The sequence below is a fragment of the Momordica charantia genome (genome assembly GCF_013281855.1).
Source record: "Momordica charantia cultivar OHB3-1 chromosome 8 unlocalized genomic scaffold, Mcharantia_2.0 BLBB01000008.1, whole genome shotgun sequence".
Taxonomy (NCBI): Eukaryota; Viridiplantae; Streptophyta; class Magnoliopsida; order Cucurbitales; family Cucurbitaceae; genus Momordica; species Momordica charantia.
In genome coordinates this window covers 13,246,611-13,258,856 of record NW_028275166.1, presented here as the reverse complement: position 1 = coordinate 13,258,856, position 12,246 = coordinate 13,246,611, and the positions used below count along the sequence as shown (strand labels likewise).

General features: G+C 38.8%; 1 protein-coding gene across 1 annotated transcript; it reads right to left on the bottom strand.

Moving 5' to 3' along the window:
* Nucleotides 1-404: 404 nt before the first annotated feature.
* On the bottom strand, nucleotides 405-2,575 carry LOC111019925 (putative pectate lyase 19). The gene is made up of 4 exons (XM_022296445.2): nucleotides 2,149-2,575; nucleotides 1,387-2,038; nucleotides 1,061-1,303; nucleotides 405-973 (listed from the first exon to the last, which is right to left on the bottom strand). Exons 1-4 carry the CDS (start codon nucleotides 2,340-2,342, stop codon nucleotides 749-751), a joined length of 1,314 nt encoding a protein of 437 aa, XP_022152137.1. The 5' UTR covers nucleotides 2,343-2,575; the 3' UTR covers nucleotides 405-748.
* Between the last annotated feature and the right edge of the window lie 9,671 nt (nucleotides 2,576-12,246).

Sequence of the window (12,246 nt, the reverse complement as noted above, 5' to 3'; positions counted from 1 at the left end):
AAACTGAAACGCTGGTTTATCAAGAATACGCAAGAAAAGCACTTCGGATTGTGTATCGAGAACGAACAGGTTCAAGAGATAAGAGAATTAAGGATACCCACCAGAAACTTCTTTTTTTTCTTCGAAGAATTATTATAAGTCTCAACTATTCAACAATTAGAAGCTTAAAGATGTAAGAGAAAAAAATTATTAAAAGTGCTAACCTTAGTGGATTTAAAATCTTATTTACCTTTTTTTATCAACCATATAAGAGTAAGACAACGAAGACTCTATTTGAAGATGTTTATTTTCAAGAAAGGGAAGCCATTAGTTTGTAGTATGTCTTGGCTTTAGGATATATAGTTCCACTAACAAATTTTGGTGAGGCATAATTTGCTTCAAAAACAATGAATAATGCAATAGAGTAACAAAAGAAAAAAGAAGAGATAATATTATCAAGCACATGGGACATCTCTCATTGAAACCAAAGCAAAGTGAAGAATGTATGAATGAATCAATAGTACACCAACACTAAATCCCTCCTCTCTCTCTCTCTTTCTCTCCTCTTCTTCTCTTTGCTGGCTTTGATTGACTCTTCACCCTCTCTATCTTTCCTCTATCTCTTTCTCTCTTATTATTATTTTTTTTTTCAGAAAAAGGTAAAAAAGAAACTCAGAACAAATGATGAAATTTATAATTTAAAAAAAAAAAAGAAAAAAAATGGTGTGATTGCTGTGTTGTTGTTGTGTTGTGGGTGGGTGGTGTTCGTTTAGCAAGGGCGACCAACAAAGCAGTTGAGTGAGCCAGAGAAACGAGTGAGCCTCCTAACAAAAGTTCCAGGCTTGGCCTTGATCATGTCATGCCTGCTGTATGGCCTTCGTTTGCTTGGATTTCCAGACTGCACAAAGTATGCTCCATTCATCATTAGATCTCCTTCTGACCTCCATGTCCATGTCTTCCATACAGCCTCGGTCGCGTAGTTTCTGTTTGTAATCTGCAACCGACAACAACACACAAATTTACTCATCGTAACCTATCTGCTTAAACTGCTTAAACTTTAGGCTTCAGAAATGAAACGAACCTGTTTTGCGGCAGGGTTGGGTGGGGCAATGAAGCGATTGCCCTGGCTGATAATGGTGGGGTGTTGGCTGCCACCAATGGCGTACATGAGCCAGTGGGTGTAATCGTTGTTCACGACGTGGAAGAATCCCCATCTGCATCTGGGCATCCTCTGCACCAATCCCTTACCGAAATGGTTGAACGCTACTGTCACTTGCATGACTGAGTCGCCCTGATACGAGTCGCTCGCACCAAACAACATCACCTGCGATACAAAGTAATAAATATAAATTTTGTTTCAGAAGTTGGAATGCGACGAAGTTAAGATAGAGGGATATGGTTCGGTACGTCGTTGTGATGGGTGAAATGGGAGTTTGAGATGGTGATGGCAGTGGAGCCTTGGATTGCGTCGATGAGTCCGTCCGCGCAGTTGGACATGGAGAGATGGTCGAGCCAGATGTTGGTGGAACCGAAGATGGAGACGCCGTCACCGTCGCTGTTTGTTCGGAGGCCAACATGGTTGGTGGAGTCCCTGATCAGACCGCCGGTGGCAACGATAATGTGGTGGATGTGGAGGCCGTGGATGATCACATTCTTGGCGAATTGGATGCTGATACCAGCACCGAAGGCAATGTGGACATTGGCGCCGCGGGCATCGATGGTCTTATGGCTGGCCACAAGCAGCTCTTTGGACAGTGTAATGATCATGCTCCGACCAAAGATGATCCACAATGGCTTCTTCTGGACTGCCCCGTATCTTAGGGTTCCAGGTTTAGGGTTTACGACATCAGCGTCAGAGGGATCAGTGACGACATAGATCTTACCCTTCACACCGCCTCGGGTTTTTCGGCCAAAACCAAGCACACAAGTGGCAAGTTTCTTACGGTTGTTGGCCCAGTTTGGGTCGCAACGCCAGCACCGGTCGATGGGGTTTGTGGCCATGCACGGCCCGTTGTATTTCTTCATGCTCCTCCTCGTGCTATTGCTCCCCTCCAAAGCTCTGCCACCCAAAATTTAACAAATCAACACACAATTTTGACCAAAAAACACCTAAATATTATTAAACCGCAAAACGAAAGATAAAAAAAAAGGTAGAAAATTTGGACATACAAATGGACTTGAAGGTTGAAGTGGTCAGTGACATTCATGGGGTCAGAATGGAAGGCCTCAAGAGAAGCCATTTTGGCTTCTTCAGCCTTTTGCAGCAAGTACTCATCATATTCAGCAATCCCAGCTCTGAGAGTTGGGAGAATCACAGCCACCGAAACCAAAAGCATCAAGAACTCAACTCTAAAACCAGCCATCTTTCTTTAAAATTGACCTCTTTTTTCTGGTTGTTTTCTGGAGGTTGTGTCCTTTTTTTTTTTTTTTTTTTTTTTGGCTTTTTCAGCAAAGCAAGCTTTTTTGGGCTGGTCAAGGTCTTTGGAAAAACCCCAGATAGGTTTTAATTTTGGCCAAAGTAAAACTCAAGACCTTGCCAGACCAAAACTGAGGGTTCTTTTTTTTTTTATTTATTGCTCTAAGCTGGAAACATTGCTTGCCCTTTTAAATCCCCTCACCAAAGCCTCTTATATAAGCCCACATTTTGGAGCCTTTTCCTTCTTCTTTTCTAGAATTAGGAGCCTTTTTCCCTAACAATTTGGTGAACCCTTCATTGTTGAAGATTTGGCAGCAAAATTGAGGGAAGTTTGTTGATGACTGCTATTTTTAAGCTAATTTCTGTTGTTCAAACTGTTAATTTTCAGTCCATTATATTGCCAAATATCCTAGCTATTTTTATTTAAGAAAATGCACAATCATTAATTTAAAATACTATTTTCAATCCTCTACCTTCATTTTCGATACATTTTCGTCCTTGGTTCATTTACTCTAATTAGTTTCTATACTCTCAAAATGTTCTTTGGGTTCATATACTTTTAAAAGACAACCATTTTGGTCCCTTAATTTTATTTTTTATCTCATATTTCTATCTAATGTCTATGCGACATTATACTTCGATATATTTTTTGAAATATAATTATGATTTTATGTTAAAGGGTTTCCGTTATGGTAAGAATTTGTGTAAAAAAAATTTAAATAGGTATTAAAATTATCACTTTTTAAAAGTATAAAGACAAAAAATGAACATTTTGAAAGTATATAGATTAAAATAAACTAAAGTTGTGACCAAAATGATTATTTTGAAACTATTGAACCGATCTCATCTACTTGAAAATTGAGTAACAGTTGGTATAGAGAGTAAAATTGTATTTTAACTGTTTCTTTTTAACTTATATATATTGAATCTGGCTCATTTTTTTGTGTTTGCTTACTGATGTGTGAGAATTTAACACGTTATAAGCTAATTGATGATTCATGTGTAGTGAAATGGAATTCATATTTTGAAAAGATGTTAAATAAAAGTCCATATTATTTTTAAAACATAGTTTTAAAATAATTTGTTTCTAAACTAGTTTCTAAAATATTGTAGTTTTTTTTTTTTAATTATTTCTTTATAATATTGTAGATGTTCAAAAAGAACAAAAAATAATAAGCTAATGGCCAGTGAAACCACATAATGTATGTCATGCCGTCAAATCTGGGAAATTACATTTATACAGATCTTTTCCTATTTTTAACTCTTTTTTTTTCAATCTCTTCGCATTTTCTCTCAACTTTTGTAGTACAATATGTGGAATGAAGGATTTAGTTGTAAATATATGCGAATTATTATTGAACTATGTGGACATATTTTCTCTCAATTACTGTTCTCCCTTTTTTAAATTATTTTATATAAATATTTTATTTTTTATTTTTAGTACAATTTTTTACCTTTATAATTTGATCATCTTTCTCTTCATATTTTCTCTCTATTAATATTATCCATTTTTTTAATTATTTTATATAAATATTTTATAATTTGATCGTATAATTTATAAACAATTCTTAGAATCATAAAATAATAGATTATAGTAACTTATTATTAAGAATTGTAAAAACAAATTAATAGTTCGAGGACTTAAATTAATTTTAAATATATAAATAAATTATACAATTGAGAAATTAGATAAAAAATTAAATTAATAACATTATTAAAATTACCGAAGATGTTATGTAAAACATTTAAAAAATAATAATAATTTATTTTTCATCATTTCATATTATTTATTTATATAGCTAAGAGATATGAAACTCTAAATAAATAAAAATTATTTAAACGTCAATTTAAATACGAAGTGTCTAAATATATAACAATCAAGTCAGACTCCCTATAAGAAAATAAAAAGGAAGAAGAAATAATTATCAATAATTTTTTGTTGCTCCATATTATGTGTTCATATTATGTATTTTATATGACTCAGAACACATAATATGAGGTCTCTAAATAAATAATAATTTTATTGTTAATATTGAAAGGTTGGTAATCTATAGAGAAAAAAAAAAGGTAAAATACATTTTTGGTCCCTGAGCTTTGAAGTAGGTGTCTATTTGGTCCCTGAAGTTTCAAAATGAACACTAGGTTTGAAGTAGGTGTCAACTTGGTCCCTGAAGTTTTAAAATGAACACTTTTGATCCATGAAGTTTGAGAAATAGTTCTAAATGGTCTTTTTTTTACTGTTAATTAACTAATATTAAAATGATGTGACAAATTGTATTTAAATTGTTTATTTTAGTTGTTGATGTGACACATTATATTAATTAACATATATATGTGTAGGTGAGGTGCTTTCTCCCTCCTTCCTCATCTTTTCCTCTCTCTTACTCTTACCCTTTTCCGGCGACCACCATATCTTAATCGTTACGGTCCGTCATTCATACCGGACATATATCATTTAATTAATATAATTTATCAAATCAGCAACTACAATAAATAATTTAATTGCAATTTACCACGTTGATATTAGTTAATTAACAGTAAAAAAAATCAGGGACCATTTAGAACTATTTCTCAAATTTCAGGGACCAAAAGTGTTTATTTTAAAACTTCAGGACCAAGTTGACACCTACTTTAAACTTCAAAAACTAAAAGTGTTCATTTTGAAACTTCAGGGACCAATTAGACACCTACCTCAAACCTCAGGGGTCAAAAGTGTTGATTTTGAAACTTCAGGAATCAAGTAGACATCTATCTCAAACTTTAAAGACCAAAAATGTATTTTACCAAAAAAAAAAAATCTCTAAAAATGTTAGCTACGACCAAAGCTCAAATTTAGGACCTTATAGATAGATATAAAAACAATCTATAACCACATCAACGTCATTTAACGAAACCGTCTTTTTAAGAGATGATTTCAAAACTACAATATTCACGGAATTAGTTTTGAAAAAAACTATATTATACACTATAATTCCTTATTTTAACAAGGTTTTTGTTAAGATTCAAATTACCCTAGCCCCGATAAAATAAAATAAAAAACCTATTAAAATATGTTTTAACTACAAATTTGTAGGTACTCGAAAGAAAATTACTACAAATTTGTAGGTACTCGAAAGAAAACTACAAATTTGTAATTTGTTAGTATTTTATTGAACATGAATAAAATAAGTAATTTGTTTAGTTAATTCTATTTTTAGTTTAAACATAATATTTATTGTTTGAAAAATTTAAGATTATAGATATAATGTTGAATAGTATATAGTCGTCCTAGAAGATGCAAATGTGTTAAAAGTAACCTAAAAGCCTACCGTTATGTTAAAAGTAACCTAAAAGTATACCGTTATATGTGAATAAGACTAGGTACTTCATCTCAATAACGTTATTTTACATAATCTAATTCTATGAATTAAAAGTTGCAGTTAATCTTATTCAAATTATTTGTGCTAGGGATTAATGCATGTCGGAATAATAATATATATGTGTAAGGAATTGGTTAAGTCTAGACCATAACATATTTGTTTTTTCTTCGTAAAATCTTTTATTTAGAAACAAATATATTATATAATGATTATCGATCTTAATATTAACTGGGATAGTTTGATAATTTACTTGATAAAAATAACTGAGATAGTTTATTCAATAGGCCTACCATTTTTATGACGTTTAAATGGAGAGTTAGAAAAATAAATGGTTCCATATTGTGTTTACTCGTTTCCATATATACTAGCTAGAAAGTATTATTAGGGCCATTTTGGTAATTTTCTTTTTCTGTTTCCTCTTTTTTTAATAAATAAAAATATTACTGCATGATTCTTGATTCAATAATGATAAAAACAATATTTTTATTTATGTTTGAACAAATTGAAAGCGGTAGAACAAGAAACAAAAAACTTGTTTTCGTTGTTTCTAAAACGTTTATACAATTTTGGTAATATTTCTAAAAATAGAATTATTTTTTTTACATATATATATAGTAGAACAAGTGGCATGTATATTATTTTAGTAGAACAAATGGGGGTGGTGGATTCGAACTCCTGACCTCTTGGTAGACAATTTCAATTACCGTTGAGTTGGCCATAAATTTAGATCGATAATATGGATTAATTAATTATTTTTTATCATTGGATCTGGCGACTTAGAGATACATAAGATCTCATTTAACAGCTCATAAAATTACTTATATATCGATCAATTAATTTGAAAGAAATGTTTGAAATGTTCAAATTTTAGATCTTTCTTTATGGAGCGAATACGTTGATATATACGAGGAAAAAGTGACAAAAAATAACCAAATCCAATAAGTTGAGTTGGGCCCCTGACCATGTGGCCCATAAATAGTTCATATTGGGCTTGGTTTTGAGCGTCCATAGGTAAGGTTACAAGTAGTAGAAATCTTTAGTAACAGAGGCACTTTAATGAAAAAGGACCATAAATACTTTTTTTTCAATAGCAATAGTGAACAAACAAATCAAGGGAAGCAAGAAAGACAATCAAAAGCAAGAACTCGGATGATGGCTGTGGGAACTTCCTCAAGCCACACCCTATTAACACGTTGCACTAGAGCAACTCTAGCTAACTGGTGTGCAGCACCATTACCCTCCCGAAAACCCGAAAAGTAAAGCAAAAAGTAATAGATCCTGACAAATTGCAGCGACGCCGAACATTAGAAAGAAGCATCCCCACTTCCCTCGATATCACCTGCCAAGAGTCGAAAGCAGCGCAACGAATCAATCTCGACGTGGAGCGTACGAAACCCCGTCTCTAGAGCCAAACCCAAAGCCTCCTTAATATCAAAAGCTTCCACCATGTCAACTAAGTCACAGTGAGGAAGAAAAAAGGTAGCAGCGAGAAGACACACTCCAGTCGAATCCCGAAGACAACACCCACACCTGCACCCGATGAATTGGGGGAGAGTGATGCATCACAATTCACCTTAAATCCCCTAGGTGGAGGAGGCTGCCACCTACAGGATGCTCGTGGGGATCGCATAGTAGCTGCCCAAGTCGAGATGCCATAGCAGTACGGTAAGACTAAACTTACCGTTCCACCCAAGGGCTAATAGGACTAGCAAAGAGAGTCCTATTGAACGAGACTAGTTCTGAATACTCTAGATGGCCCAAAGAAAAACATAAAGCTCCTCAAAATCCCACCACTGGATAAGCTCAAAGAGAAGAAAAAATAAATTTGGAAGAGGTCGGCATGATAGAGATGAGCAAATTTTGACTGGAACCAAAAAGATTGGGTCACACTACAAAACCAAAAGAGGTAAAGAATATCCTCCCCCTTGTTACCACACAAATGACATATATTCGAAATGTCCACATTTTGCCGAATTAAAGCCGAACACGTAGGCAGGCACTCGTGACAGGCCCGTCATAAAAAGATTTTTATCTTGTTCAGAATCTGTAATATTCCAGAACCTTCCACCAACGAATCAACTCAGCCAATGACGATGATGACGATCCATGGTGCAAACCATACTGTTGGGCTAGTTTGTATCCACTCTTGACAAAAAAAAAAAAAAAGGACCAGTCTTATCCAAAATGCCAGATCTGTTGGTCCGGATGGCTCACACAACCAAGGGATGGTGAAAATCAACTCGGCCTCCCGAGCATCCAAACTTGCCCGAATCAACCCCTCGTTCCAAGCCCCCGAAGCGGTAATTAAATCATAAACCTGACTTGTGGCTGAAAGCCGATGACTCGAACTGATTTGGAAGGAGTAATCTTGAGGGAGCCAATTAGAGTCACAAATCGGAATTGACTCCCCATTACCGACCTGCCAATGAAGACCTCGCTAAAGAAGAACCCACCCCTAAAGAAGACTCTGCCAGATAAACGAGGGGGACCAATCGAGGCGCACATCCAGAAAAGTTCCACGAGGGAAATACCGGCCTTTTGACACGAGAAAGGAAGTATCCGTTGCACCCGCCAACCTTGTTTCGCCAATAGGGACGGATTAAAAAGTTCCAAATCTTTGAACTCCAAGTCACCCAAACATTTCGGACGGCACATATCAGCCCAACTCACCCAATAAATCCATCTATTCACCAGCCACACAATTCCATCAAAACCGCACCATCAATTGATGAATCTCCTGAATCAACACTTTATGCAAGGGAAAACAATTCATTGTGTTGCAAGGTATAGGTTGAATTACCACTTCAATAAGAAGTTCTTTTCCTCCCATCGAGAAGAGACAGTCCATCCAACCTTGTAAATGACGCCAAATCCTTTCTTTAATGAAACCCAAGATACTCCTACGATTTTTCGGCATGAACGAAGGGAGTCCCAAATACTGTTCATGATACCTAGTCCGCCGAATGCCAAATAACAAACTAATTGCATGTTATAATTCATCGGAGGAATTCGAGCTAAAAGAAATTATAGAATTATCAAAATTAATTGTCTGACCAGATGCTCATTCATAAAGCTGGAGGATCAACCGAACCATAGCTCCATCGAACAACTTAGTTTTGAAGAATAGTAAACCGTCATCAACAAAAAAAACAGATGAGAAATAGGGGGACTGCACCAAGCGATAGACATACCGATGATCGTTCGTCTCCGCTACACCCTAGAAAATATAGGAAAGTCCCTCTGCGCTTAACAAAAATAAATAGGGGGAGAGGGCTCTCCCTATCGCAGACTTCGGGATGGAATAATATGACCCACCCACTCACCATTAAAATTAAAGGAATACGTAACTAGACATAATTTTACCAGATTTACCCAAGACTCAACAAAACCCAGCATTAGCATAATATGTTCAAAAAAACTCATTCTATACGGTCATATACCTTACTCATATCCAGTTTCAAGGCTGTCGTGGCCTGATTCCCATTTTACCGACTCTTTAAGGAGTATACACATTCATAACCCAAAATGGCATTGTCATCCAACTGCTCCTATTTATTTTATGGTCAAAATAAAATAATGTGAATCAAATTCTAAATCACAAACTTCTGTTGCAAAATAAATTATTCATTCCTAACCATGGTCAATCTAGGGCATCACATCTAGTTATCATACCATGTCTCCCTACATATTTCTAACAAATCACAATAATGGAACTCGTTGTTTGGGGGTAAATACACCCGGGACACGTGGATGACCATTATTCATTTTTGAAGAAACCGAATAAATGAGGATTGCTTAGGTCCACCTCGGCCCTACCGAGGTGGACCAAGTTTGCCCGCTGTAAAAGACTAAGTGTGGGAACCAAAGTTCGACCTGACTAGGGTCCGACCTGCTCGGAACCCGACAGGCCCGATATGAGAAAAAGACATGTAACCGCCGGTCGTGTGTACTGTCGGATCCACTACCTATAAATAGAGGAGTTCATTTCACGCTCAGGTATCGAATCTCACCTCGAACTAAATAAGGAGTCCGATCTATATTGACTTGAGCGTCAGAGTGCTCACCCTCTTGTGCAGGTCCACTCTAGTGTTCAAGTCGGAACCGGAGACCAGGTTCGAGCTAGATTCGTGAAGAACCGTTGTGCAGATTCTTGCATAAACATTTGGCGCCGTCTGTGGGGAAGGACATCCTAAGTCATCCCGATCTAAAAAAATATATATAATAAAAAATAATAAAAATACACGCAAAGATGGTGCATCCATCAAACTCTGCCAATACGACAGAACAGAGGGGTGTGAACGCTGACAATGGCCCTCAGCGAGACCTTGGTGCAAGAATAGTCGAGGACCAGGTCCGAGCAGGGCAAGAGGGAGATCTGCCACGCAGATCTGCCCGCCATGCGAATCAAGAGCTACCACCTGCTCACCCGAAACCCTCAAAAGCCAACAGAGGCCGAGAAGGAACGTCGAGAAAAACCTCCCAAAGGGCCAACCAGGAAGCAGACCCCGAAGCTCTGTCTACTCTCCAGCGCGAGTTGGATGATATGCGCCATCGATTGCGCATAATGGAAGAAATGTACGCCGAGGCAACGCGTGTTAACCAAACTGCGTCTCCCTCTATAGCTCCGGGCGCACCTGGAGAAAAGGAAGCTCCATCTATCCAACCTGGCGATCGCGAGCCCATTCCCAACAATGGAGAGTGGATTACAGCTTGCGGGACAATGTTCTGAGAAAGCATCTCACTGAAAAGAAGAAGAGAGCATCTCGGGAGCCGGAAGACTCTCCTTCCTACTCCCCAGAATTCTCCAACTCGAACCTAAAGGCTCAATCAAAATACAAGCCTCTAGCACCAGAAGCTGTGATCACTAGGGAAGAGTTCGACCTGATGAAGCACAGGTTCGATGAGCAGGTCGAGGCGCTTAAGGCCAGGTGCGAAAAGAAAAACTGTTCGTTCGACGATGGCGACTTGGGAGAATCGCCATTAACTGCGGACATCCTGGAGGCTCCAATCCCTCCGAAGTTCAAGACTCCCGCCATGAAGCCCTATAACGGGTCTAAGGACCCTAAAGACTATGTTGAGGTCTTCGAGGGCCTCATGGACTTTCAAGCGGCGACGGATGCGATCAAATGCCGCGCCTTCCAGATCGCGCTTACCGGCAGCGCGCGCCTGTGGTACCGAAGACTGCCGGCCAGGTCGATCTCGACCTACTCCCAACTAAGGAAGGAATTCGTCAGTCAGTTCTCCTCTCAGAATTATGACAGAAAGATAGCGACTCACCTTGCCACAATCAGGCAGAGGGAAGGAGAGACGCTGAGAGAATATGTCACAAGGTTCCAGGAGGAGCAGCTAAAGGTCGTGCACTACTCCGACGATTCGGCCATGTGCTACTCCCTCACAGGCCTGGCCGATGAGACCTTAACCATAAAACTTGGGGAGGAGGCTCCAGCCACCTTCGCCGAAGTATTGCAAAAGGCGAAGAAATTTATTGATGGGCAAGAGCTCCTCCGAACCAAGACTGGCCGACCTGAAAAGCAGGTCGATCAGAAAAAACTAAGCCAGGAGAAAAGGAGGACTGATGTCAGGTCCAAAGAAAAGGGACCATCCTCCTCCAGTAGTAGAACAGAGTACCGTAGGACGAAGAGCGGCCCTACCCGGAGCCGACCTTATGAATGGTACACTCCAACCACCATCCCCATCTTCGAGATACTCACGAACATCGAGGAAAACGGGATGGAAAAACTCCTCAAGCTACCTGAGAAGCTCCGAGGAGACCCAGAAAAATACAACAAAGATAAGTATTGCCGTTTTCATCGCGATCACGGCCACAATACGACAAGTTGCTGGGAGTTGAAGCGCCAAATTGAAGACCTCATTCAAGACCGCTACTTCAAAAAATTCGTGGGCAAACCGAGGTCTAACTCGGTCGAAAAAAAGGAAGAGAGGAAGCGTTCAAGAACGCCACCTCGATGAGAAGACCGGCCTGCGGTCATCAATACTATTTTCGGAGGTCCGAGCGGGGGCCAGTCCGGAAACAAAGAAAGGAGCTAGCTCGGGAGGCCAGGCGCGAAGTATGCATCATCAGGGAGCAGAAGCCCACCTGCTCCATCACTTTTGGTGACGCCGACCTGGAGGGGGTTCACTTGCCTCACAACGATGCACTGGTGATCGCCCCTCTGATTGATCACGTCCTGGTCCGAAGAGTATTGGTTGATGGAGGCGCATCTGCCAACATCTTGTCCCTCCCAACATATCTAGCATTGGGATAGACCAGGTCACAATTGAAGAAGAGTCCAACACCCTTGGTTGGATTCTCTGGAGAATCGGTCTCCCCTGAAGGGTGCATCGACCTGCCGGTAACTATCGGGCAAGATGATACCCAAGTAACGCAGATGGCCGAGTTCGTGGTGATCGATGGCAGATCGGCCTATAACGCCATTTTCGGGAGACCCGTCATCCACTCATTTCGGGCCGTCCCCTCCACACTGCATCAAG